The sequence below is a fragment of the Sceloporus occidentalis genome, unplaced genomic scaffold, assembly GCF_023333645.1.
Source record: "Sceloporus occidentalis isolate IW3139 unplaced genomic scaffold, rSceOcc1.0.p SCAF_4, whole genome shotgun sequence".
NCBI lineage: Eukaryota > Metazoa > Chordata > Lepidosauria > Squamata > Phrynosomatidae > Sceloporus > Sceloporus occidentalis.
In genome coordinates this window covers 24,424,236-24,452,165 of record NW_028316984.1, presented here as the reverse complement: position 1 = coordinate 24,452,165, position 27,930 = coordinate 24,424,236, and the positions used below count along the sequence as shown (strand labels likewise).

General features: G+C 40.6%; 2 protein-coding genes across 3 annotated transcripts; one reads left to right on the top strand and one right to left on the bottom strand.

Moving 5' to 3' along the window:
- On the top strand, window positions 1–18,875 carry COQ10B (coenzyme Q10B). Of its 2 annotated transcripts, none has more exons than XM_089519506.1 (5): window positions 1–137; window positions 6,810–6,959; window positions 8,644–8,836; window positions 9,553–9,654; window positions 12,355–18,875. In XM_089519506.1, the coding sequence occupies exons 1-5, from the start codon at window positions 40–42 to the stop codon at window positions 12,520–12,522; spliced, it is 711 nt and encodes a 236-aa protein (XP_089375632.1). In that variant the 5' UTR covers window positions 1–39; the 3' UTR covers window positions 12,523–18,875. The 2 variants fall into 2 exon arrangements, with proteins under 2 accessions (XP_089375632.1, XP_089375633.1); XM_089519507.1 differs by lacking the exon at window positions 1–137 and adding an exon at window positions 4,552–4,574.
- On the bottom strand, window positions 13,820–27,924 carry HSPD1 (heat shock protein family D (Hsp60) member 1). The gene is made up of 12 exons (XM_089519505.1): window positions 27,779–27,924; window positions 23,491–23,666; window positions 22,484–22,736; window positions 22,079–22,161; window positions 21,755–21,850; window positions 20,600–20,693; window positions 19,273–19,441; window positions 17,561–17,660; window positions 16,943–17,188; window positions 14,818–14,992; window positions 14,500–14,678; window positions 13,820–14,413 (listed from the first exon to the last, which is right to left on the bottom strand). Exons 2-12 carry the CDS (start codon window positions 23,662–23,664, stop codon window positions 14,270–14,272), a joined length of 1,713 nt encoding a protein of 570 aa, XP_089375631.1. The 5' UTR covers window positions 23,665–23,666; window positions 27,779–27,924; the 3' UTR covers window positions 13,820–14,269.
- Window positions 27,925–27,930: the final 6 nt, after the last annotated feature.

Genomic DNA, 27,930 nt, shown 5'->3' with positions numbered 1-27,930 from the left:
GGGATGGGGTCTGGCGGCGGGGGTCTCTGAGAGGCGAAGATGGCGCGGAGCGGGCGGGCGCTGGGGAAGGCGCTGGCGGAGCGGCTGGCGGCGTCGTCGTCGTCGTCGTCGTCGTCCCCGCGCAGGGCGGCCCTCAGGTACGGAGCCACGCTCTGGAGGGGTCTCCCTTCCGTCCTCTCTGATCGTTAAGGAACCAATGAAAGCTTTGGGACCTGGGTTCGAATCCTGGCTCGGGCACTGGCTGACCTTGGGCGAGAAGTCACTCTCTCTCAGCCTCTTCAGGGGACGGCAATGGCAGACCTCCCCTGAACAAACCTTGCCAAGAAAGCCCCATGATAATAAGCACCTGTGCTTTGAGTGATGCTGGACTCTGGCTCTGGAGACCAGGCTTTGGTTCCCAGTCCCAGCTCGATCATGTAAACCCATTGGGTGGCCTTGGGCGAGGAGTCACACTCTCTCAGCCTCAGAGGAGGGCAGTGACACACCTTTTCTTGTTATTCTTGGTCAGATTAGATACCTAGCCACCGACGACACTCTTCCTTGTGGTCTCTCCCAGCTCTTTGGTCCTGAACAGACCCTGCCAGGAAAACCCCTTGACAGCTTCCTAATAAGCACCTATCATCATCATCATCATCATCATCATCATCATCATCATCAAGCTTAAGCAGCTTACATCTAAAAGTCATTCCAATAATAATAATAATAATAATACATGTAAGAATAAAACTTTTATTTATACTCTGCTTTTTGTAATCAAACAATCAAAGCGGTTTACAACATTAATAAAAATATTCTGCATACATTACATTTTTATTACAATATCCCCCCCCCCCCCACTAAAGATACACAATACATTGTATTGGGAGCCAGTGCAGCTAGTGGTTTGAGCATTGGACTGTGACTCTGGAGACCAGGGTTCAGTTCCCAGCTCAGCCACAAAACCCACAGGGTGACTTTGGACAAGTCACACTCTCTCAGTCTCCTCAGGGAAGGCAATGGCAAACCCCCTCTGAACAAACCTTGCCAACAAAACCCCATGATAGGTTTCCCTTAGGGTTGCCACAAGTCACAAATGACTTGAAGGCACACAACAATAACACAGAAAAGCCAGGGTTAAATATTAGAGGGTGAATTTGTGCTTCCTTCCTTCCTCCTGCTACTCAGTAAAGCTTTATACTGGCCTGCAAAACCAACCCTTAGTTGTTTTAACAGAGCAATTGTAGTCTTGTGTGTTAAGAGTAAGTTTGGACAAAAGGCAAAAATGGCATTTAAAAGAGCCAAAAATCTTAAAGCAGAAATGTATGTGAAACATACTTTGAGATGGGGGAAGAGTACAAAACGTATTTCTTCACTTGGCAGATTAATACAGCTGGTCTTCATTAACGTCTAGACCCTTACTGTAAAGAACACTTTCCAATTGCCTCATCTCGTTTCCCCAGCTTTGTTCAGTTCAGGAAAACAGCGCATGAGGAGATTGCCTTGTGTCTTGTACTTTAAAAAAACAGTCTGATCTTTGCTCAGGTTGTCTGTCAACATATACAACCAGTAACAAAATCCCAGTGGCATGAAGGAATGGCACCACATCTGGCACTATCCTGTTCCCGGCACATTGGAAAAACTGAGGCCACTTCTCCCTTTTGCCTTTCATTGATGAAGGGACTGCTTCTCCTATGAAACATCATTTGAAGGGTGGTGAATTCAGAGGAGGACACATGCTCTGCAAACACTGACTTGATGCTGGGGTGGTTTTGTTGTCAGTAGTCCAAAACACACTGCAGGAATAATGCAGTTTGGGACTGCTTTAACTGCCCTGGCTCAGTGCTAGGGAATTCTGGGAACTGTGGTTTTGTGAGACATTTAGCCTTCTCTCTCAGAGAGCTCTGGTGCCACAATAAACTACAATTCCCAGGATTCCCTAGCACCAGGGCAGCTCAAGCAGTCTCAAACTGGAGTATTTCTGCAGTGTGTTTTGGACCATAGACTCCACTCCATGTTGAAGCAGAGGGAGTGGGTGAAGAGATGTAGTGGGACATCAGGAAGTTTGAGGTCTTTTCTTTTCCCCAGGTGACTCTTCCGTGGCATGACTAGCATTCCAGTGGCTCTGCATTAACTGTGGCAGCAATGGTTGAGCCTGTTCTTGTTCTGCCTCCCTTCTCTCCTCTAGTGTTAAACTTCATTTTGTTTTTGTGTAACGCTAGCAGGTGCAGGCTGTGCCCTCTGGCATAGAAAATGCTCTCCAATGGTAGTTTGCATTTAAATTGCTAATTATAAATTATGCCAGTTTTGACTCTTGTTGATCAAGGAGTGGTGAATTCCTTCAACTAACTGAAGAATGAAAATGCATATTGAATATCCAACTTTAACTACATTGTCCTCTCCTTATCTATTTTATTTATTTATTTATTTATTGCACATATACCCCCCTCTTCAGCCCCAAAGGCTCTCAGAGTGGCTTACAGATTGTTAACTAGATAGTTCCCTGCCTTCAGGTTTACAGTCTAAAAAGACAGGGCACAAAAGCAGAAGGGAAGGGCAGTGGGGAAGGGGACCAAGTCCAGCAGGTACTACTGGTTCTTCTCTCCCTCCAAGGCCAGGGTGGTAGCAGTTAAGATGGTGGGAGGGCCTTTCAACTTCCTCTGGGGCTAGACATGGCGGAGCTGTCTTTAGACTTGTTCATCCATTATTTTTGCTTTAGATGTTAGAATCATTTTTGTGCTGGATGACAGTAATAGATGTTCAATAGTGGAACCCACTCCCTTAGAGTCTTTTGAGGTTTTTAAACAGAGGCTGGATGGCCATCTGTCACAGGGGGTGCTTTGACTGTGAGTTCTTGCATGGCAGAATAGGGTTGGACTGGATGGCCCTCATGGTCTCTTCCAACTTTATGATTCTATGAACTGAAACACAGTTGCTATATCTAATTTCTACCCTCCTAATACCACACATTGGGCAACACCATTAGAATAAAGAAGCAGCACAGATTGAATTGGGGTGATGGTTAACTTTTCAAAAATCCAGTGTGATATTGTATGATGAGACTCACCATAAATGTGGGTGAGGGGATGGCGGGGCCATCTACACCATGATTCCCTCTGTTTCTTGAAATGTATTGTGCTCCTCATTTAGGTTTTCTTCATGGCATTGGTTAGGTTCAGAATCACTGTATTGAGGGGGGGAAATTAATGCTAGTGTTTCAGACATTTTATGATATATGAGATACCATGAGAGAATAGTGACTTTTGGAACATTACCTTGTTTTTTGTCTGGGAGTAAATCACATTTACAAGTTCTGTCTGTAACAGTTTAGAACCTATTTAAACGCTAATTATTTTCCTCCTCTCCAAAGCGCACACACTGTTACACATATAGGCAGAATTTCATGTAGTCTAGGGAAGGGGAAAGGATGAAAGCCTTCCCCTTTCTGTCATGCCCTGACACTTGGAGAGTAATCTTGTACACACGTTTAATGAGTCTTACTGAGTATAATGGGATTCCTGAATAAACACATGTGGGATTATGCTGCTGATCAAGTTGTGTGAGTTTAGAAGTTAATGAATCAGAAAGGGATGGATGGGAATAAATATATACAGCACAATCAATGTAATGTCTTTGCTTGCATGTGTCCCCCTATAATTTGCTTTCTTGAAACAGTTGCTTATAAATGTTTTTTTTTGTGTGTAAATCACACCGGGATGAAAATTGGTGGGATTTACTGACATATATGCATTTATAATTGTGATGATAACATGGGTTTGGGTGAAACTCAGTTTTCCATGTTCTCTGAAAACTGCAATTTAATTAACAACCACTAACACACAATATGTTCAGGGGTACAAGTAAGAGTTTGTTTCCATTATGGCACACTTGTCTGGAGATGAAAGCTGCTGGCTGAATTGAATGATGGCTTGACCTTTCAGTAGTTGAGAGTGCTAGAGCAAAGGTTTCTTAGAATACAGACGCTGCATGTGTTTCCTGCCTTTGCCAGTGAGTCTTCCCTTAGAATATTTACATCTGTTTTCCAGAAACCAGGATGAGACAAATATAACGTCACATAGTCATAATCTGGTGACATTAATTTTCCATAACTGACACTCGATACCATGAAGGTTAGGGCAATCAGTTTGTGCTAATCAGAGCCTTCTCTTTCATCTATTAGATCATCTTATCCCGCTTCAGATGTTACTTGGTTTATATGGCCTATTTTCTCATAACCGAACAAGTTTGTCACTTTATCTGCCTGACTGTGAATAACTTTTTGGGAGAAAAGTTCATATTCTGCAGCTTCTTTATAAAGTTTAACTTTAATGTGAAGAGTTGGCATTAATGTACAGGAACTTCTTCCTACAATTATGAGATTCTGTGGATTTCTGCAGTTGCCTAACTACAGCAGAGTTGGAAGAGACCTCAAGAGCCATCCAGTCTAGCCACCTGCCACGCAGGGATACTCAGTCAAAGCATCCCTGACAGATGGCCATCCAGACTCTGTTTAAAACCTCCAAGGAAGGAGACTCCACCGCTCTCTGAGGGAAGAGTTCCACAACTCTTACTGTCAGAAAGGTCCTCCTAATGTTGAGGTGGGATCTCTTTTCCTGTAGTACTATAAGCGTTTCCTACAGTGTGCCCTATTTGATACAAATGCTCACTTTTATGGCACAGGATACATAATTTTTTTTTCAAAAAATGAAATGATGGTTCAAAGCAGAAAAATATAAAGTTGGTACATAGAAACACTAATCATTTGAACTAGATGTGATTTGGGGATTGTGACACCTTCCTTTGATTCATCCCCTTGAATGCTATGTTCAACCACGTCTGCTAATCAGGGAAGGTCAAGTCCATTTTTAACTTCTCATCCTTATAACGGGTTGACTCTAACATTACAGTTCTGTTTGACCTAGAGTTTTGTAGCTGAAAATACATGTCTGAAGTTCTCATCCTTTTGTGTGTGTGTGTGTGTGAGTGAGTGTGAAGGCTTCACAACATTCCCAATATTAATGGAAGGGGGTTTTCCTGGTAAGGTTTGTTCAGAAGGGGTTTGCCTTTGTCCTCCTTAGAGGCTGAGAATATTTAATTTGCCCAAGGTCACCCAGTGGGTTTTCATGGCCAAGAAGGGTTTTGAACCCTGGTCTCCAGCATCATAATCCAACACCCAAACCATAACACCATGCTGGCTCACTTGGGGTTGTTAGCTGGATCAAAAACTATAACAACAACTTGCTCACCTTTGGGCTGTGCTAGTTTCACAGCATAGTGTGTGTGTTAAGAAGATAACCACTATTTGGGTTGCATGTGCTTCTAGAAGATAAAGTGGTGACAAGTTTCTTTTTTTGTGGCAACAAGCTAATCAGGAGCTGCCTGGATTAAAATCTGAATATAATGTCTCCCTACTTCCTCACAGTCCCAAAGTCTGGCAGTTTGACATTTGTGGTACATACTTGGGCACAAGTATTAAGTGTTTGTTGTGGCCTAAATGTTAGGGAATCTTAACTTCAGGGTAAGTTATTCAGTCTTCCTCTTCTGATTCTAATCTCTTTCCCAAAAAGGTTTGCAAGTATGAGTAAATAATTATACTATTCTACTAAACAATGGAGATAATATCAGATATGATAACTAAGTGGAGCCTCAATGTTTAGGGAGAGAATAAAAAAATTAATTGCTGGTTGTTGCAAAAATGCTATTCAAACCAACACATTTACAACCGGCTTTGGAGGCTTCTCAGAGTATCTGGATAACTTTGTTGGGAAGCAGAACACTATGATCCAAAGCACACTGCAGAAATAATCCAGTTTGGGACTGCTTTAACTGCCCTGGCTCAGTGCTAGGGAATTCTGAGAACTGTAATTTTGTGAGACATTTAGTCTTCTCTGTCACAGAGCTCTGGTACCAGAATAAACTACAGTTCCCAGGATTCCCTAGCACTGAATCAGGGCAGTTAAAGTGGTCTCAAACTAGATTATTTCTGCAATGTGTTTTAGACCTATGTGACAGGATCAGCCAAGACAACCACTGTATTCATGCCTATCAAATCAAATGTGGTGTAGTGGCTAGACTACTGAATATTGGATAGGTATTTGGGTGTTCCACTTTCTAGTGTCCATTGAGCCATGAAATTCACCTAGGGTAGTACTGTACTGTACTGGTATAAACATAGATAGTTTTGGCATCCAGGTATTCACTAGGCCCAACTCTTCTTAATTTCCAAGAGCAGACAAGATTGCGTGTACTCAAGGTGGCGTGATGGCTGTGCCGATGGTAGAAAAACATGGGCAAGAAATGGGCATGGTAGTGCTCCCTCCTGATAGTTACTGCTACAGTAAGGCTGTAAAAAAAGCCAGAAATAGTGCAAAAGCAAGACCCTTCAGTGGTGAAAAAGGAAAAAAATAATACTTCATGAATTATTTTGTTACAAACGTATATAAGTGTATTCATTGTATTCAGCAGTATGTCCTTCAATCAAAATCAGTTTCCTGCATTTATAAGCAGAAAGGGTCAAAGTATTAAGGATGCTTGATATTGTGGCAGGAAGTTTGCATCTGAAATACATGAGCAGAGTGTAGTCAGTGTGTGGCCTCAGATTAACTTGGAGCCAAGTCTTAAGGAGGGAGGCTTTTGTATTGTACTACTGCCAGGTTCTTTCTCATGACTGAGATATATTTAGCTTGTCAGGGGCATAAAAAGTCTTAATCCAGAACAGCTTGTAGGCTATTATTGTCCCTGTGTTAACTATTTTATTTAATATCATTTACATCAATTATATAATATTTAGCCAACTAGATGCTTATTCTATAAAAATGTTTAATTTATTGCAGGCATTTGACTTCTTGGGAAATTTTGTTGAGCAAAGCCCCCCTGCTACAAGTACCAGGAAGATACTGTATCTTTTCAAGAAGAAGTTTTTTCAACTTTACTTCACCACTGGGGAACAAAAGGAAAGAATATTCAGAAAGAAGGATTATAGGGTTTGTATAAAATAATAAAGTGGTTTAGTTATGTGAAAATCTGTGACACCAGTTTGCAGAATGAAACCTTAATCAGCATCTCAGTTTCTATTGTTTTGCCAAAACTTTGTTTACTGAAAATCAATCTAATGTCCAAAACACACTGCAAAAATAATCCAGTTTGAGACTACTTGAGCTGCTCTATTGCTAGGGAATCCTGGGAATTGTAGTTTATTGTGGCACCAGAGCTCTCTGACAGAAAAGGCTATATGTCTCAAAATACTACAGCTCCTAGAATCCCCTAGCATTGAGCCAGGGCAGTTCAAGTAGTCTCAAACTGGATTGTTTCTATAGTGTGTTTTGGACCTAAGGTTTTTGTTTTTTGTGGATTACTTGAATGTAGTCCTAGAATGTATTACTCGTATCTAATCCGATATCTACACATCATGCAGTCTGCAGTCTTTTATCTGAATCTGAACTGCAGACCTCTTGGCTAGAACAACTGGGTTTTATTTCCCCCCACTAAAGTCCAGGATTGTCTTAATCTTTTTACACATAAATAGGTAGTTAACTTGCTAAAGCATTCAAAGACATAACCATGTTATTCTGGACAATTAGTGTGCAAAGGGATCTTATAGCATCTTTGAAACCCACATATGAAAGAAGCTGGTAACTGCTTCTTTCTTTGTTATAGTCTCAAAGGTGCTACAGGATCCCTTTGCTTGCTAAAGCATGTTTAACAACTTGCTAAAATGGATGAATTGTGTTCATTCTGTACACTAGATGGGGTTGTACTCCTGCAGCAAGAGCATAACTTTGTGTGTGTGTGTGTATGGGGGGGGGGGTTCCCCTCTGGGATCAATGATTGTCACTTGAGACAAGTGCCATGAATGGAGAGAAGAGTCTTCTAGAAGTTTTTGCTATTGGTGCATCTAGTTCCCTATCTGGGCAGGGATGGCATAACTTCAGTGGCCAAAGCTCTTGTTAGATTTCTCCAATGCACTGTATATGGGTCTGCTTTTAAAAATAGTTCAACAAATATAGCTAGTGCAGAGTGCAGTGGCCAGATGGATCACAAGGACCAGAAGGTTTGATCATATAACACCCTATTCTGGTTCCATTTACATTAGCTGCTAAAATAACATAACGACAGCAACATAAATTGTTCACTTTTCACTTCTGTTGTGCTCCCAGTAACCCTATGAGACTGGCTAGGATGAGAAGGTAGTATCCAGTTAAATCATGTTAGTGGAACAGCGTAGGTCAGTGGAACACTTACTGAATAATGTCACTTCTCTCCCCTCATTCTCAAGCACTCCCCTAATCTCTTCCAGAAGGTATGGGTAGAACCTACAGAATAGATTTTAGAGGGGGAGGGCAGGTAGGGAGGAGGGAAAAGTCTATGAGCTGATATTCACTTTGGTGGGACTCGGCTTTGTCTGGTGTGTCATGTCCTAAGGCTGTCCAGTTACATGGTGATGCAGAGTCTTCACAATCTTAGTTTGACACTCTGACAAGTGCATTTCACCAGTTCTTATTACCAGGCTTTTACGTGTGTGATATATTGGAAAATTCTGAAATTCCCTCTGAGTTTTCAAAGCTTACACTAGCAACATTCTTCCTTTGTACTAAAAAGTAGGAAAATGCCACATGGTTTAGTAACTCAATTTCCTCTTTCTAATGCTATCCTTTTCCTGTTCATCAGGTATTCTATGCAAGAAATGTATGAAGTGGTAGCAGTTGTTAGTGAATACAAGGACTTTGTTCCTTGGTGCAAAAAATCAGACGTGTTATCCAAGCGTTCAGGATATTGCAAAGCACATTTAGAAGTGGGATTTCCTCCTGTGATGGAGAAGTACACTTCAGTTGTAACACTAGTAAGACCTCACTTGGTTAAGGTAATACTTCTGTTCCTGTACTTTCATGTTATATACAAATTGACCACTCTAGGCTTAATTCTTATTCTTTGTACATAACTGAATATGAAATAATGTTTCAGCAGTATTTCATTTAATTTCCATATGAACTGTCAAGAAACCAGATGTAAATGTGCTAAATAAAATGCTATTGAGTCCTCTCCAAGGCATGCTTCAGAAACCTTCCTCCCCCCCAGAAAAAAACCCCTTGTCTATGTTTTGGAACAATATGTAAAATTGCTATATACATGAATTTTAGTATATCCCAATTTTGTAAAGGATCCATAATTTTAAGTCTCATTTCCTTGTATCCACAGAGAGCAAACTCAGTCTGTGGGCTTGTTTTTCTCTATCAAATTTTAAGCCAGGGGAGAGTAAGCTTCAGCTTCCAGTATGGGCAGTCTCTGGGGAGCCTCTCATGTTTACTCAAGCCATAAACTTCCCAGTTCAGGGCAATTCCCCTTTGAGGTACTGGTGTTTTGTTCTGAGATGGGAAGGGCACAGCAACCCTTCTGTTATAAGCAATGAGGTTTGAAAATTGAAATCTTGAAGGAAATAATTAATGATAAATGATGCAACATCACTAGTAACTCCATAGCTCTTGTACATAGAAAGGTGACAATTGAGGGATGTTAAAGTTGAGCTTGAGGATTCTAAAACCCAAGTGGATATGTTTCAACAATAAACTTTTCTCCTAGGCATCATGCACAGATGGAAAATTATTTAATCATCTAGAAACAGTGTGGCGTTTCAGTCCAGGAATCCCTGGCTATCCAAGAACATGCACCTTGGATTTTTCAGTAAGTATTAGAGACCTTCTAAGGTCTTTGGAATAGTAATACATACTTTTGAAGCTAGGACAAGATGTGATGTGTTGTTCCCAATACTTTTTTGTTTTGAATCACCTTTTAATATGACTGCTACCTTGATGTAAACCCAAACCTCATGTTTATCAAAACCATAGAATTCTTTGCTTCAAGCCTGAGAACTAGCTCTGGAGAATTTCTCAGCTCCAGTACAATTTTTCTCCCCATTTTATTGGTAGAAGACAACTAATCAGCACAACCAACCCTTTGAATTCTGGCTGTGGTGTACAGACAAATGGTTCAATCACCATCTGTAATTTTCTTTGAACTAAAGGTCATATGAATCTTCATTATCGACTTCAAATGTGTTTTAATATGTTTCTTGTCAAGTTTTGAGAAAGTGCTGACTCCCAAACAGCTTTGGTTATACACTTGTCCCTCCACGTTTGTGGCTTTGACTTTTGCAGATTTGATTATTCGTGGATTAATATGTTTTTCTAGGAATATCTAGGTCCTTCAGCACAACTCTGTGATCAACTTTATCCAAAAGTTTGTACTGAAGGACCTAAAGATTCCTGAGAACACTTCTCTAGGTATCTGTAGCTCCTCCAGTGTAATTCTATGGCCGATGTTTGGCAGATGTTGACTACATAGTTACACTGGAGGACCTAGACATTCCTAGAGAGGTATTCCCTCAGGTAAAAAGTGTTTTTGTTATTTGCAGTTCTTCCCCATTCACAGGGGTCCTGTGCCCCTAACCACATCGAATGTGGAGGGACAAGTTTACAAGTATAAACTGAACTTACGTTGTCCTTTAACAATGTGTAACGGAGTGTCATTTTAGGAGTTGTTTCAAATGTTACAGTTCAAACAAAATTATCCTTCCCCTTTTTTTCATTTACTGGCTGTTTTTAAAAAGAGAAGTAAATTCTCATTATTACATTGACAAGGGCCTAAATACAATAAAGGCACTGGATCCCATCTGATTTTGGAGGGTCAGCATTGGTTAGTACTTAGATGGGAAACCACAAATGAATAGCAAGTGCTATAAAGTGTATTTCAGAGGAAGGAACTGGATAAACCATAACTCATCCCAAATTGTCTAGAGCCAAAGTTTTAGGTGTATCAACAGTTTGGTTGTCTTTTAAGGTAGTCCCCCTCGCCCCCAAACAGATTCTTCTCCCATCTGTTTCTGAAAGTCCCCTTGGTTTCAAAAGTGGCATGTCATGTGATATGAAGGAAACTGTGCTGCTGGCAAAAATAACCTTGTTAACAACAGGCAGCCATCAGGCCAGTTTTTACCACCTCACCCTACTATTCAAAGCAGCAGCAGAAGGAAAGGCTGTAGTTTCATTCTGAGCATTCTAAGGCTCTCCAAGGAACACTTAAGAACACCCCACCTTTATAACTGATTTACAAAATAAAGTTCCAATGTTTTGTTGGGGGAGATTATAAGAATGATGTTTCTATTATACAAGTTTGGCAAATCAATTCATTTCCCAAACAGTGTGAACAATGTATCATGCCTTGAAATTGTATTTACCCTTCCCCATTTTGACTTTTCCATTTTGCTACATTACAACTGGATTCAGTTTTACAGTGCAGAGTATTTCGTGTACATCAAGTAGTAACAATGCCAATTAAATCCATTCAAGTTCCAGGTTGTTACACAACAAAATATGGAGAAGTCAAAGGGGCTAAGTATTTATGCAAGACACTGCATTAGGTTTTTATGGTGCTCTGTTTTTCTCAAATAGCTTAGACCTCTCTACATATTGCTCTTCAGAGCAAAATTAGTGTTCTTTGTTGAAATTCTGACTGCTTTATTTCCTGTTTAAGAGGAAGGGGTGCTAGGGAGTAGCCTATCTTGTTGTATACGCGTTCCCCTGTTGTTGCTGGTAATGCCTGAGTTTTGTTACTTGGGCAGTTAATGTGTTCAAGATGGAAGAATCAGCAAGTTGAGGAAACCTCAAGGTTTGTAAAAGTATAAAATATTAGATGGAAAAATCAAAGAGAAGAACCCCCTCCAAAACACCCCAGTAAGGACTGAGCATGCCCCAACAGTCACAGGATGCTGGTTAACGAAGGAATAGAAAAGTGACTGGACAAGAGTATTTCAGGTTGACTATCCCTTATTTGAAATGCTTGGGACCAAAAGCATTTTGGAATAATTTCATATACATACATAATATGATACCCTAGACATGGGACTCAAGTGTAAACAAAACATTCATTTATGTCTCATATGCACCTTATTCACATAGCCTGAAGGTAATTTTACACAACACCTTAAATAATTTTGTACATGAAACAAAATTTGTGCACACTGAACCATCAGAGAGCAAAGATGTCACTATTTTAGCCACCCCAGGGGGGGGGGACTTTTGTGTTTTGGAATATTTTGGAATTCCAGATAAGGGGGACAACCTGTATACTCAAGGGGGATATAACTTGACTAAAGCTGACCAGTAGACACAAACAGGTGCAAGGGCAGCTTGCTTTGCTGCTACAAAGCAATATGGCAAAGAACAAAATACAGCTAACATTTCTTGCCCACTTGGATTGTCATAATTGAAAAGGTGAAACATTTGAAAGGGTGGGGGGACTGCTGCAGTTACATAACTGATTAGACATAGCTACAGTCTGTGAACCCTACTTGAAGAGCATTCTGAACATAATTATTTTCATTTACAGATTTCTTTCGAGTTTCGTTCCCTTCTACATTCTCACCTTGCTACTCTATTCTTTGATGAAGTTGTTAAGCAGATGGTATCTGCATTTGAGAGAAGAGCAGGCAAGTTGTATGGCCCAGAAACCAGCATACCTCGAGAGCTAATGCTTCATGAAGTGCACCACACATAAAAGCGGAGAAAGTGGTCTACTCAAACTACTTGGATACCACACATAGATATGGGATGCTTCTCCTATGTGGGCTTCCAATTTCTTGGGGACAATTATGTATAATAACTACTGTACAAAAACATGGAAGATACAGATGTACATAATGCAGAAGCTTTCATCAAGTGCAATTCCAAGGTGCTGAAAACTGAGTGGCATCTTCACTTACACCAGATTTGCCTTCATCTTGCCACCTTACATGAACTGAGCAGTGTGGCAGTTTCACTGCTTTGTTTTGCAGTGTGTAATAGTTATTGGAACTAAGTTATTCTTTTAAATGCATATTTTAAGTTATTTTTGCTGTTAAAGCTTTAAAACTGCAATCAAAGCTTGTTTCTCAAGTGTATAAAATGTGATAGATTAACTGAATAAGCAACTTTAGTCTGTAAGAGGAAGAAATCCTAGATAAAGGGCTCAGCCAACAAATTTTATAACGCACAGCAACGTACTGTTAAACTATAATAGGTGGTTGAAGCACTTTGGAGTCTTAAATATATAATCATGAACTTGAGCTTTAAGAAAGCTTGATGATCCCATAAACAATGGGGGGTTTAAAATGTTAGCGAGGGTGTTTGAACTTAACTGTTTTTATATATTACTACTCTTAACTCACATGAAGTGAGGTTTATATTGTTGTCTGGGTAGAGCCATAGACATTACCCTTTTAAAGAGCTAAAATAAGAATAGGACAATCTTATTTACAGAGCTTTTGCCATTTTCTCCAGAATTTTGAAGGTGGTGGAGCATCTACTAGCCCTCCAAAGAGATACCTGGAAGTGTTTCAAAACTGACTTTATTTGCTATTTCAGCTGTAGCAATATCAAGTGAAGCCCCAAGTTTTAATACTGAGTAATGCTCAGTGGTCACTTTAAGTTACCTGAAGGCAGATGAGAGTTCAGGTGGACTTCATTTTCTGAAGAGCAAAGCAGTTCAGAAACTGTTTTACAGTATGTAACTTCATTTTTAAATACACATGCCCCATGCTGAAAATCAATACAATTTCTCTGCCTTAAATCTATGCAACTGTGGCATGGGTCAATTTCCTCCCCCTATAATCACCTGTTTGCTAAGAAGAGAAGATGATCTGGAGGGAAAGGAGTTAGATGAAAGTAATCTGCAACATTTGCCCAACTCCTGAATCAGAATTTGGGGGAAAATTTCCCAACCCTGCCTTAAATGCCATTGAAATTGTATTGCCTCTGAAGCCATACTGATAAAACATCTACAGAAGAAGATTATGCCTTCTGAATAAGTTAATACATTTTGGAAGTTTCAGCAATCTTTTATTACAGAAAGTTGTCACATAATTGTATATTTGTCTATTTTGTACACAATTTCTATTTAGTCTCGCACACAGTGGCGTCCTCATTTCCTAGTGACAGCAAGCACCAATAAAGCCTGACTTAACAGAATGGCAAGTGCTTCCACTGGTTTAAGTTTCAAGCACAGCACTGGTACATGGATCTTGCACCCAGTATCAGGAATGTAGAAATGTCTTTATTGAAAGTACAAAATAAATTATCTGTAGGCATGGACAATGACTGTAAACAATTATACATGTGTTAACTCAAATCCGGTAACTAATGTTACAGTGATTCTTTGAACACCGCCCCTTCTGCAGTCAGTTATCCATCCTCTCACTGACCTGAAGTTTACTTAAACTGTCAAGGCCCTCATTAGAGTTCATGATATATGTCCAGGCAGCCCAGGATTAGAACATACCACCGCCCATTCCACCACCCATTCCTCCCATAGGAGCTTCCTTTTCCTCTTTTGGTAATTCAGTTACCACTGCTTCAGCTGTAGACAGAAGGGAAGCAACACCTGCTGCATCCATCAAGGCTGTTCTGACAACCTGAAAGAGTTAAGGACATTATAAATGAAGTTGTACACCACTTTTCTCCACCAAGTGCTATCACTGCTTAAAAACGAAGACCCTACCTTGGTTGGATCAATGATGCCTCGCTCTACCATATTTACAAAGTCACCAAGCATGGCATCATAACCAACATCAGGTGCACTCTGCATGATTTTCTCCACTATCAGTGATCCTTCGACACCTGCATTCTTAGCAATAGTCATTGCTGGAATTTTCAGTGTTCTCTTGATTATATCTATCCCTAAAAAACAAACATTTCATTCCAATAAGTTTCTGCATAATATAATGCTTGCAAGAACTAACATAGGCAACAATGGGATCTACACCACTAAAAATAGTGGGTTTTTTTGGGAAATCAACTGGTATTAGAATTTTCTTACCAATTTTCTGATCTTCATTGGCTGGAATCAAAGCATCTAGTGCTGGAATACACCGAAGTAATGCACAGCCACCGCCTAGAACTATGCCTTCCTCCACAGCAGCACGAGTAGCATTGAGGGCATCAGTGACTCTGTCTTTCTTTTCATTCACTTCAACATCACTTGTTCCTCCAACCTAAAAGGTAATTCAGTTTAGACAATTCTGTAATTTTCTTATGTGGAAGTTATTTTACAAACATTTCTATAGCAACTATTCTCTTCTGGATTAGCCAGTCTCTATCCTGCCTAACAGCGGCACAGACTAACATTAATCTCAGTCCATACAATTCTGCCCAAGTCGCATTCCAGATGCGCCAATAGTACATACTAGGTATGTACTAAGGTTAGGAAAGGGTGTCCTTTCTGGACGCCCTAACCCTAGTACGTAAAAAATGGCAGCACCCATTCTACATGGGCGCCGCCATTTTGACATCACAGACACTTAGCGTCTGCACGCTGCCGCGCAGCTATGATGCCGCAAGCGTGCCACTGGTGCCTTGCAGCGTCATACCCGCGCCACAAAAAAGAACCCGCTTTTTGCAGGTTCTTTTTACTGTACCAGGGAATCGTACGTTTTGTCCACTGTGATTCCCTGGTGCAGCAAACACTTGCGCCGGCACAGCGCCCTTTTTGGGCTCTATGTAAAGTGCCCAAGCTAGTTTTGATTATTATGCCTGCAGGGCTGGGAAGAGCTACTTTGCAACAATTCAACCATTTGGTTGTCTTAATATGCTCTAAGAATACAGTGGTGCCTCGGGTTACGAAATTAATTCGTTCCGCTGTCAATTTCGTAACCCGAAAGGCTTTCGCAAGCCGAATTCCCATAGGCGCTAATGGGGAAAAGCCGCGATTCCGTGTGAAATCGCGCCGAAAAGCACCAAAAGTTTTTTCGTAACCCGAAAAAACTTTCGTAACCCGGAACAATGTTTTCCAATGGGATTTTTTCGTATCCCGAAAATTTCGTAACCTGGGTATTTCATATCCCGAGGTACCACTGTATATCATGTTCCAATTAAATATTAATGTGCAAGTCTGCCTCTTTAACATCCTCCGAATGCCAAAGACTGAAACAATAAACTAGATAATGTACTGAACCTTCACCCCCACCTCTGTTGCCTTGGCATCCCCTCCTTAAAGCTTTGAGCAATATCCTTGCTATTTATCAAGTTATTTTTACCATGAAGAGTTGTAAGTTTGCTTTGGAAGGTTTTCAGGATTCTGTGCAGTTATGGGGCAAGAAAAAGGTAGAGAATTACTGTACCAGAATTGCATGACTGCCTACCAAAGGTCTAACTAGCAGCTTAAAATTCAAAAACATGCTGCCCTGCAGCTTCCAAGTTTCTTTACAAATGGATTAATCTACAGAAGATGTGACTTCTGCCAAGGTATGTCTAATAATAATATTACAATGTTTTCAATCCTAGTATTGTCAGTCTGTGGAAATGAACTTCCTAGGCATGGGTTACCATCCAGTGTCACCCAAACTAGACGGGTCACATACAGATCTGCAAAGGTTCCTACAGACCTCTCTGAGCCCTTCAAAGCTACATCTTACATGTAATACTGAAGAAAGTGTGTTGATACACTTAACTGCCTCAACCAAAAAAGGATGCGATTCAGTTTAACAAGCTAATAGCTATTAGTTATTAATTTTAATACTGTTTTATGGAAAATGCAGTTGGCATGTATTGAATGTTTTAATAGCAGCCCACAAAGCTGTAGCTACTGTTTACACTGTAAGATTTAACAACTTTAGTCTAAAGTGTTGGGGACATTATTTATCTCTATTTTGAACTCTGGAGTATACTGTCTTCCAATTTTTGAAAATTCCTCCCAATAACTGACCATACAAAGAGTTATTTTCAGCCCAAACCATAATATTTTTTTCCACATCAACAGGAAAGAATTACAAAAGGCAAAGTAGATACTTAATATACAAAATTCTCTCCAAATGTTAGAGGCCATAGAAACAGGATCTTTCTACTTTACAAGACTACCTTGAATGTTATATCTCCATCTTTGATCTGGTGGAAAGATGCATAGCTAATCCTTAAAGTCACATCCAAAGAAGCCATGTTATAGTCACCTTAAGTACAGCTACTCCATCAGAAAGTTTAGCCAAGCGCTCATTCAGCTTTTCCTTCTCATATTCACTGGTTGTAACTTCTAGTTGTTCAACTATTTCTTGAACACGTTTTTCAATTTGAGATTTATCCCCTTTCCCTTTAAGTAGTAAGCAGTCATCTTTTGTCACAATGACTTCTCCAACTTTGCCAAAATCATGGGGTTGAATATCTTCCAGATTTAGGGTCAAACCTTCTTCTCCAAACACCTGAAACAAACCAGATTGGACACTGACAGCTTGATATTGTTAACTATCAGATGAAATTTTACAGAATTCAATAACTGTTGAATTAGCACTGAAACAGTGCTATTAACACCATGCCCATGGTTCAATGCCCACAGCAGCCAGACAAATATGCAAAGGTAAAACTAGTGAACTGGAGGGCCAAAGGTCTGATTTGGAATCAGAAAGCTTCCCGTTTTCCTTTGGCAATTCAAATCAACATCCCCAACACAATTAATTATAACCAATGAGGGGGAAATAGATAGCTTTGCATTATACTGTCAATGACCTTTCAATATTAATTATATTTAGCAGAGGGTCTGTCAGTAATTAGAAGACATTTCACTGTTTACTTACAGCGCCGCCAGTAGCAACTGCCATATCTTTAAGCTGATTTTTTCTATTGTCACCAAAACCTGGTGCTTTTACTGCAACGACCTGTAGGCCAACCTTCAATCTGAAACAGGAAAAAAAAATTCACTACTCGCAATAGTAAACTGCATGCTCTGTTGATGTGAATGCTATATCTGTATTTTACAAACAACTATCAATTACTAACAAGACTGAAATGCAATATATTTGCATTTAACAAAAGCCAACTACAATTTCACTGTCTGAAAAGAAACCCCCTTTAAGTATTTTCTTTTTCATTCTGTGCTATATGGCTCTCCTTGGTCCAAAACAACTGCAGAAATAATCCAGTTTGAGACTCCTTCAACTGCCCTGACTCAGTGCTAGGGAATCCTGAGAATTGTAGTCTCACAAAACTAATTTCTAGGATTCCCTAGCATTGAGCCAGGGCAGTTACAGCAATCAAAACCTGGATTATTTCTGCAGTGTGTTTTGCACCTTTCTCTCCACTTTACTGTCCTCATAACAATCTGAGATCACCTAAAGAGTTTTATGGAGGGGAGGCTGGATCTCCCAAGTCCCAGTCTGCACTATATTCACTACACCACACTGGCCTGCAGGATGGCAGTAATCTCCCCTCCAAAGTAACAAAAATTTGATTAGAATATTGTAAATTTAAGGCTGCCTATTTCTGGAATTACACAGGCAACCTTCTTCTTTGCTCAAAGGCAGAATCACAATTAGAAAGAGGTCTTCTCCTCAGGGAGGAAGAGCATAATTTCTGGCCTGGCCTGGGCTTCGGAATAAGAAAAGTTAAGCCAATTACTTTCGCATGCTGACAGGAATACAGTGTTAGCCAGCACACTCACTGAACTGCATGATAGATATATACAATGTTATTGTCAATACATACCACCCATTGATAATCAAGAGTAATTTTGCATCTCCTTTTAGCTTAAACACAACAAATCATTGGGATCAGGCCATCCTATGTTGCATAATTCTTGGGTTGGGTGGTTAAACCAAAAAACTCCACCTCTTCTGGTTTTCCAAATTAATTATTCATATTCTTTGTTAAAATCTGGCTATAATTACTATTTTCTAACCCTCTTACTGAAACAATGATTCTTTGAATGTTAACATTTTATCTTTAACAGTTTATTTGCAATTGCTGAAAAGGCATCTAAACTAGTTTTTATTTAAAATGTTAAATGCAGTTCTACTTAACCTTTTTTGTGTTTCTCTGAAAAGTACTTTTGCATTTTTGTATTACTATTTGTTCACATTTAATTAATAAGTAATAAATAAGACAAATGTTTAACATTTACTTATTTTTATTTTCATCTCTCTCAGAGAAGACTTTGTAGGTTTTATTATGTATCATCTACATATATTCAGATTTAATAAGTATAATAAGAATTAATAATTGCTGATGTATTGAAATATGTAAATCACATCAAAGCCTTATAACTCTAGATTTTTGATGCGGGAAAGCATTAAAACATGGCTCATTGAGCTTTGTAACACATAAAATAATGTTTCAAGTTATTAATATAATTAGCAGGACTCGCTAAAACAAACAGACAAGTAAAACCTGGTTCAAACAAACAAACAAACAAACAGTTGTTGTTGTTTTAAAAAACAAACAAACAAACAACTGCTCCCCCAGTCTCTTTGTGGGAGAAGACCTCATGCAAAAATGTTTGTTTCAAACCTACCTGTTTAATACAAGTGTACTGAGGGCTTCTCCATCAACATCTTCAGCAATAATAACTAAAGGCTTACGGTGATTATTGGCAATTTCAAGAGCTGGTACTATTGACTGAACATTAGAAATCTTTTTTTCACTGATTAAAACATAGGCATCTTGGAATTCACATTTCTGACCTATAAAAGAAAGCAGAATTCTTGAACTGTTTTTCAAGTATTGTATCAAAAAACAGACACTTGAACAATCCATAAATTGCTAATCAGTGCCATGCCATGCCGCATTTGAATAGCTTCAAAATGTCAAATATATGCCTCACTACAAAAGATATGACTAGCCTCCCTTTTAACTTATTCTTGAATTACTAAAGTTAATACAGGGGGACCTTGCTATCTGCTGGGCTTTAGTTCCAGGACTCCCTGTGGATACCAAAATCTGTGGATGTTTGAAGTAGTAAAATAGTGTCCCTTATGTTTAAAAAAAAAAGAAAGGGGGGGGGGAATAAAGGTTGGCTTTTTATGAAATTTTTTCAAAGAAATATTTTCAACCTGTAGATGGTTGAATCCGTGGATGCAAAATCTGTATGTGCAAAAGCATAAATATTTAAAGATTCATACACTGACACGAGATGCATCTTGCTTGCCTTTGTTTGAAATGACAGTTCAATTCTTAATCTATTTTCTCCCTTAAACTGTAAGTAACAAGTTAATCCAGTCTCTTTGCAACCCACTGCTGCAAAGTGTTGAACATAACAATATTTTGTACTAAGCTCCTCTGAGCAATCAAAAATCCCACAAAAAGGTCAATATTTTATTTGTTTTAATAGTAACAGAAGAATATAGTTTTATGAGTCAAGTCACCAGCTATCTAACACATCTCGTACTTGTCCTGCTGAGCTGGTTCTGCAAGCAAGGCAATTACAAATCCAGGAATTTAATTACCATTCTGTCAAGCAGTCTCATCAGCAAGAGCATTCTAACGGAACTAAGGGACAAAACACACTGCAGAAATAATCCTGTTTGAGACTGCTTTAACTGCCCTAGCTTAGTGCTAAGGAATTCTGGTAACTGTAGTTTTTTTGAGACATTTTGCCTTCTCTGAGAGCTCTGGGGCAAAAATAAACTACAATTTCCAAGATTTTCTAGACTGAGCCAGGACAGTTAAACTGGTCTCAAACTGGATTATTTCTGCAGTATGTTTTGGCCTTAAGTCTTTTGCATATCACACACCTGTGTAGTACGATTAAGCTAATAGTAATTGATTCTAATGCCATGCAGATGTCAATTTGTCTACATAAATTACTATGACATTCAAAGAGACAAGTCATGTTTGCTTACCTTTCGCTGTATTAATGAAATAAGGAGAGATGTAACCTCTATCAAACTTCATACCTTCAATGATTTCTAACTCATCATTCAAAGTTTTTCCATCCTATTCAAGATAAAAGAAAACACACTGATCCAAACTTTGGCCTGTTACAGACAGCCAAAATAAAGCTGCTTCGAGTCACTTTGGAGGTATGGTATTTCAATGATGCATGAGTCCTAAGAGTCTGGAAGCTTCACCAAAGCTGCACTCCAGTCCTTAGGACTGGAGCATGGCTTTGGTGCGGCCTTTGGAATCTTAGGCCGCATGTATCATTGAAATACCATACCTCCAAAGTGACTCGAAGCAGCTTTATTTTGGCTGTCTGTAACAGGCCTTTGTTAAGCTTCTGAACATCCTATTCTAGAAATGATTGATTATATTTTATCCTCCCTTCATTGGCTCCCCTTCCCCCTCCGCATCCGGTACAAGCTTTTGTTATTGACTTTCAAAGCCCTCCATGGATTGGCCTCTCCTTACTTATCTGACCTTCTTTCTCCTTACATTCCTACTCGCACCCTCCGCTCTGGTAGTCAAGGTCTCCTGTCACAGTGTAGGACTACCACTGCCCCCTCCCGAATTCATCCCTTCTCGCTTGCTGCCCCTTACTCCTGGAACTTTCTTCCCCCACATGCACACCTCATCACTTGTCTATCCAGTTTCAAAACTGAGTTAAAGACTATATTGTTTAGAGAAGCATTCCCAGAGGTGAGCCCCTCTCTGACCCAGGAAGCCTCCTTTTAACCATCCATTAAGAAGCCGAGCCCTTCCTCCAGTCCATCTGCCTTGGTCCAGGCCTCGGAGGTGGAGAAGAACTGCTGGACCTGATCCCATTCCCCACCACCACTCCCTTCTCCTTTTGTGTTGTGTCTTCTTAGATTGTAAGCCTGAGGGCAGGGAACTGTCTAACTAAAAGATTGTATGTACAGCGCTGTGTAAATTTATAGCACTTTATAAATAAAGGTTAATAATAATAATAATAATAATAATAATAATAATAATATATTAGTCCTCCTCTATACTAGATTTTTAAAAACCACCTAGATACTATTATATAAAACTTAAATCATTCACGACACTTGGCAAGCATCTCTTTTATCATCCTCATAGACATTCACACCACTTACCTTAACTGTGATAACACCCTTTCTTCCAACTTTTTTCATGGCATCCGAAATGATATTACCAATTTCCTTATCTCCATTTGCTGATATTGTTGCAACCTGTTAAAAAAATTAAAAATCTGCCTGTAAATCTGCCAGAATAATCTTTTAAAGAAATGGGAGAGTCATAAAGATAACCACAGCCTAAGTCTGAAATACTTTTTGATCAGTACACTATTACTAATAGTGAGGTAGCACATTTTGCTTGCCAAATTAAATAGTATCTCTCCTCTGTGAGCAAAACTAAAATGAACAGGAGTCCAATTATTGAGAAGAGCCTGGAATTACCTGAGCAATTTCTTCTGGGGTTGTGACTGGTTTGGATAATTTCTTTAATTCAGTAATTGCAGCATCTACAGCTAGCATCACTCCTGTGGGAACACAGAATATCTACATCAATAAGTTATCCAACAATGGCAAATAAAGCTTTAGAATGACTTACTGAGCCCCCAACGAATAAAGAAAAATCACTAGTTACCACATAATACATAACTTTTGGATTAGTGATACTTACATTAAACATGAAGCAAGTTTAATGGAACTAACATGACATAACAAAACCACCTTTTGCTTGTTCAGAAAACTCATCAATTATAATGGCAGCTGTTATGTCGTTTCAATTCCAGTAAGTATGGTGAATCCTTAAACTTAAAAGAGTTCTGCAAATTTGATCAACTTTATCAAGACCTTTACCTCTCCTGATTTCCACTGGATTTGCTCCTTTACTGATCTTTTCAAATCCTTCCTTTGCAATTGACCGTGCCAGTACCGTTGCAGTTGTAGTACCATCACCAGCTTCTTCATTGGTATTGTTGGCAACGTCTTGAACTAGTTTGGCTCCAATGTTTTTGTACTTGTCCTTCAAGTCAATGGCCTTGGCTACTGTCACACCATCTTTTGTCACCTTAGGACTTCCCCAGCTCTGTTCAATGATTACTGTTCTCCCCTGTTAACGGAACATATGAAGGAAAAACACGGTTTACATTTTTCATGTACAATTTGGCTTTTATTCAAATCCCCTTCTCCACCTGAAGTTTACAAGTAATTTCACCAACAGCTGACATCTCAGTTCAGAGGTTGACAGCACTAAACAAGATAATGTACAGTATATGTTGATACACTCCTTTAAGGAGTAGGTTCTTATATGACAACATGTAGCAACTGAAGTCCCAGTGCTGATATGGGTAGGAATCTCTTCAACCATGCACTTATCTGTAGACCTCTATCCAAGAAATCACACTTTCTCCACTACTTTTGTTCTTTCCCAAGAGCCAACACCGCTTCCAGCAAGAAAGTAATTATCTCTCTCTTATCTGGCAATGTACCACAAACCTCCAACACAATGGTTTTCTTCCACTTTTAGTCACTCTGAATTCTTACAGAATGTTAGGTGAGAAACATCAGCAGCAAGAAAGCATGAAAGCACATGTTCCTCATATTTGACTCGCTTACCTATCAGCAAACTCACCTCAGGCAAGTATGGTAACTGGAAAAACATTTATGAATAAAGTTTAAAAATAAGAACCCAAGGGCATGAATTAAGTGCTTCTAAACGCACTCACATATTTAACCTCCCACTGGGGAAAAAATTCAGCAGGACTTAAGCACTCTTAATTTTGGGTGAAGATACTTTTGGTTTTGTTCATCCCATATTTTATGAGCAAATTTTAAATAAACACCAAGAAAATTAACTTCTTCACCTTTGGTCCCATGGTAACAGCTACAGCATCAGCAAGAAGGTCCACGCCTTGTAGCATGAGAGCTCTAGCGTCCGCTCCAAATTTAACATCTTTTGCATAGGCTCTTGTAAGGTGGGGGGCAAGTGCCCTGGACACTGGCCTCATCTGACGCAGCACTGTTGGTAAACGCAGCATTTCTATGAATGAAGATTAAAAACACATGGTTCAGCGCCAGCAGAGTCACTGCTAGATCTATTGTCTCAGATTATGTATGCTATGCTCTGGAGCATATGTAACTGTGAAGTAAATGCTTATGTAACTTTCAGTATGTTATACAAAGTTTTTAAAATCATCATCTTTTTAAAAATGTTTAATGGTAAACAATTGTCATTCACAAGAGTAGCAGTAAAGAACTCCAGACAAGTCCCCTTCCTTTACAAATGCTAATCCATCACAGAATCACAAAGTTGGAAGAGACCACAAGGGCCATCTAGTTCAAACCCCTGCCATGCAGGAATGCCCAACCAAAGCACCCCTGACAAATGGCCATGAAGAGGCATGACACAGGGCTGTCTGTGGTAACCAACCAGCAGGCCCCTTAGAGAGGGAGATTATGGGGCTGGCCCACAACCTATTCCCTGTGCCTTACAGCAATTCTGGAAACTTGTGCTTGATCTTGGATACATAAACATTATTAGTGTCACAGCAGTCCCTTCACATTTGCTGGAGTTAGGTGTGAAGGACTCCTTAGAATATGGAAAAATTGCATATAACCCCCCCCCCATTTTTACCCACAAGAACATCTCTCTAGGAACCTCCATGTCCTCTAGTGCAACTCTATGGTCACCATCTCCCAGAAATTGATCATAGAGTCATGCTGGAGGACATACAGATGCCTAGAGAAGTGTTTTCTCTAGGAATCTCTTGATCCTCCAGTGACTCTATGATCAACTTCTGGCAGAGCTGTGTTGGAGGGGCTAGAGATTCCCAAGAGAGAACAAACTAATCAAATCTGCCAATATGAATTTGCTTCCTTCCATACTTATCTGTACTGGGAAAAGGAATTTCTTCCTAGCAAGAATTCGAGAGTATAGCTGCCCCCATATTAGGGCACTCCTTGCCAAGGGAAGCTTAATCTGTTCTTTAGAAGTTATCCTTTCATTGGCAGGCAAATATATTTTTCTTCTGCCAGGCCTTTGACATTTAAACTGTGCCGTTGGTGAAAGAGAAGTGCAACTGGTTGGGAGAATGTGTTATTTTTAATGTATTTCTTTTTCTGTTACCTGTATTTTTAATGCATTTCTTTTACTGTTATGTTACCCCAACATTGCTTTTGATCTGCATTTTACCATGCCATTAACTTGTTTTCTCTCACGTCAATCCTGGTTGAATTTACTTTAGCTCAAACAGGATTGAAACACAGGTACAAAACAAAATGCAGAAATAATCCAGTTTGAGGCTGCTTTAACTGCCCTGGCTCAATGCTAGGCAATTCTGGGAATGGTAGTTTTGTGAGACATTTACCATTCTCTGCCAGAGAGCTCTGGCACCACCATAAAACACTGTTTCCAGAACTCCCTAGCACTTAAAGTGGTCCCAAACTGGATTATTTCTGTAGTGTGTTTTGAACCACAATGTGTTAAATACAGCATGCATTTTGGGCCTTTCGGTTGGCCCAATAAAAGCATTTGTGGATGTTGGATGGTATTGCACTTTGTTGTATGGCCAACACGGCTATCCCTAATGATGTTTCATGGTGAGTTAAATGGAGTCTGCAAAATACACTAGAGCAAGGACTGAAGCAAACAGCTTTAAATAGCAAGTAAAAAATGAAAGGTAAAAATGCGGAGGTGGGTCAGGTGGGAACAAGGCTTGCAAAAAGAGAGAAGGAGGCCAAAGAAGAAAGTCCAAGGAAGAAGCCAAGCGTGTCTCCTTGGGCCCCAGACACGTGCCTCGGCCCACAAGGTCAAAGAGGGAAGGAAGGACAGAGAGGGACCCACCACCCCCTGCAGGCCACACACAGGAACTGCAAGGACGGAAGCCTGGAAAGTCAGTCTGCAAAGCTTGCAACACCTTTGAAGCTGTGGTCCAAAACACACTGCAGAAATAATCCAGTTTTGAGACTGCTTTAACTGCCGTGGCTCAGAGCTAGGGAATCCTAGGAATTGTAGTTTATTGCAGCACCAGAGCTCTCTGACAGAGGTGGCTTAAATGTGTCACAAAACTACAGCTCCCAGAATTCCCTAGCATTGAGCCAGGGCAGTTCTAGTGGTTTCAAACTGGGTTATTTCTGCAGTGTGTTTTGGCTTCATGTGAAAGAAAGTTATAGCACAACCTTTCATAGACTAGGTTTACTTTCTTCAAGCACATGGAGCAGAAACCTTGAAGGAGACAGTGTGTTACATCAAAGTTGAGCTTGTTACCTTAGGAAATCAAAGCAAGTGAAAAGCTTGCAAAAAAGCTAAGCACCTTGAGTCCCTATACCAGGAGGAAGGCGGGATATTAATAAATATAATGATGATATTAAAACCAGTGTGCCAAGGGATCTTGTTACAATACCTTTTGAGACTCACAGAAAGAAAGAAGCTGCTGGTGTGTGTTTTCCTAGATGTGAACCTCCTTCGTAAGAGGCACTGGCCACTCTCACACACTCCCTGCTTCTGGAGGCCTATGCCTGGACCCTCCTCTCCACCAAATGCCTCTCAGGAAGGAAGATTAAGTCTACAAAAGCTTATGCTCCCAGCTATTTCATTTTAAGTGAGGTCCAAAACATGCTACAGAAATAATGCAGTTTGAGACCATTTTAACTGCCCTGGCTCAATGCTGGGGAACCCTGAGAAGTGTAGTTTAGTGAGACATTGAGCCTTCTCTGACAGAGAGCTCTGGTGCCGCAACAAGCTACAGTTCCCATGACTGTCTAGCACTGAGCCAGGGCAGTTAAAGCAGTCTCAAACTGGATCATTTCTGCAGTGTGCTTTGGACCTGAGTCTCAAAGGTGTTACAACAAGATCCCTTCGTATGCAGTGAAGAGAATTCAAAGACCATAGTCGTGTTAATCTGGGGGATCAGTTTCCAAAGGGATCTTGCAGCACCTTTGAGACTCTTGGAAAGAAAGAAGAATCTGGGAGCATGAGCCTTCCTAGGCCTGACCCTCCTTCTTCACATGCATGGAGTGGAGGGGGTTAAAAGAAAGAGAAGGCTGGCTCCAGAGCCAGAAGGCCTCAGGGTGGCTTGTTTCTGGAGGTAAGGCTCTGAGGTCCAAAACACACTGCACCAGTTGGGAGACTGCTCCAATAAACAAGACTAATTGTAAGACATTTTAGCCTTATCGGTCAGAGAGCTCTGGTGCCATAATAAACTACAGTTCCCAGGATTCCCTAATAGCACTGGGCCAGGGCAGTTAAAGCGGTCTCAAAGTGGATTGTTTCTGCAGTGTGTTTCTGGCCCCAGATAAGAGGGCGGGAGGGGAAACCAGGGGCGCCACATTGGAAAAGCACGTGCCCCTCGTCCTCAGGCATGCGCAGTGACTCCCGAACTCCGGCCCTCCTGTGGACTCCATCTCCCAGAAGCCTCAGCCACCTTGGCCAATGCTCTGGGGCTCTGGGAGTTGTAGTCCAAAAGCCCTGGAGGCTTGAATGTGGGAATCATGGCGTCCAGGGTCTCTGGACTCCAACTCCCGTCATCCCCTAAGCCATGATAAGGAGAGGACAACTGTGTCCCAACACTTGGTTATGGTAGACCAAGGAAAAGTCTATGATACGTTCATCCCGGACCCTCGATTCACTCATTAACCTTTAAAACACACCTTTGTGTGTGTGTGTTGGGTGTCTTCACGGGACGTTTTCATACTATTACGGGGCTTTTCTTGGCTAAATTTGGCCAGAGGAGGTCCCCCATTGCTTTCTTTCTCAGAGGAGGCCGAGAGAGTGTGACTCTTCTTGCCCAAGGTCATTGCAGTGGCGGGATTCGAACCCGGGTCTCGCAGAGCTGCAGCCCACCCAGCGTTCAAACCCAGTGGGCCAAGTGTTGGGGGACCCTCCAACTCTAAAGGGCTGAGAAGCCCGTTACTAAATTATGGGGGAGAATCCAATATAACTGCCGCGATCCTTCCAAAGGATTGGCTGGAAGGATTGGCGCATTCAGTCCCCCCCCCCGCAAGCACGAAGTTCCCCGGTCCGAATCCTCCGTCCCCATTGAAAAGGCTCTTCGCCTCCGCCCAGGCTGAACCACTTCTCTCCCAAAGGGGGGGGGGGGGTTGCAGGATCAGAGACAAACAAGAACCCCCCATAGAGACACGGATAGGGCTTACTTGAAGCGGCTCAGTATTCCTCCAAGTGCAAGAAGAAGAAGAGCGTGGAGGCTGAAAGCCCTCGTGCGCGCGCAACCTGCTTGCAAGCCTCGCGCAACCCTCACGTCTTCCTGCGCGGCCTCGCCCCGCCCCTTCCTCTAGACCCGCCCACA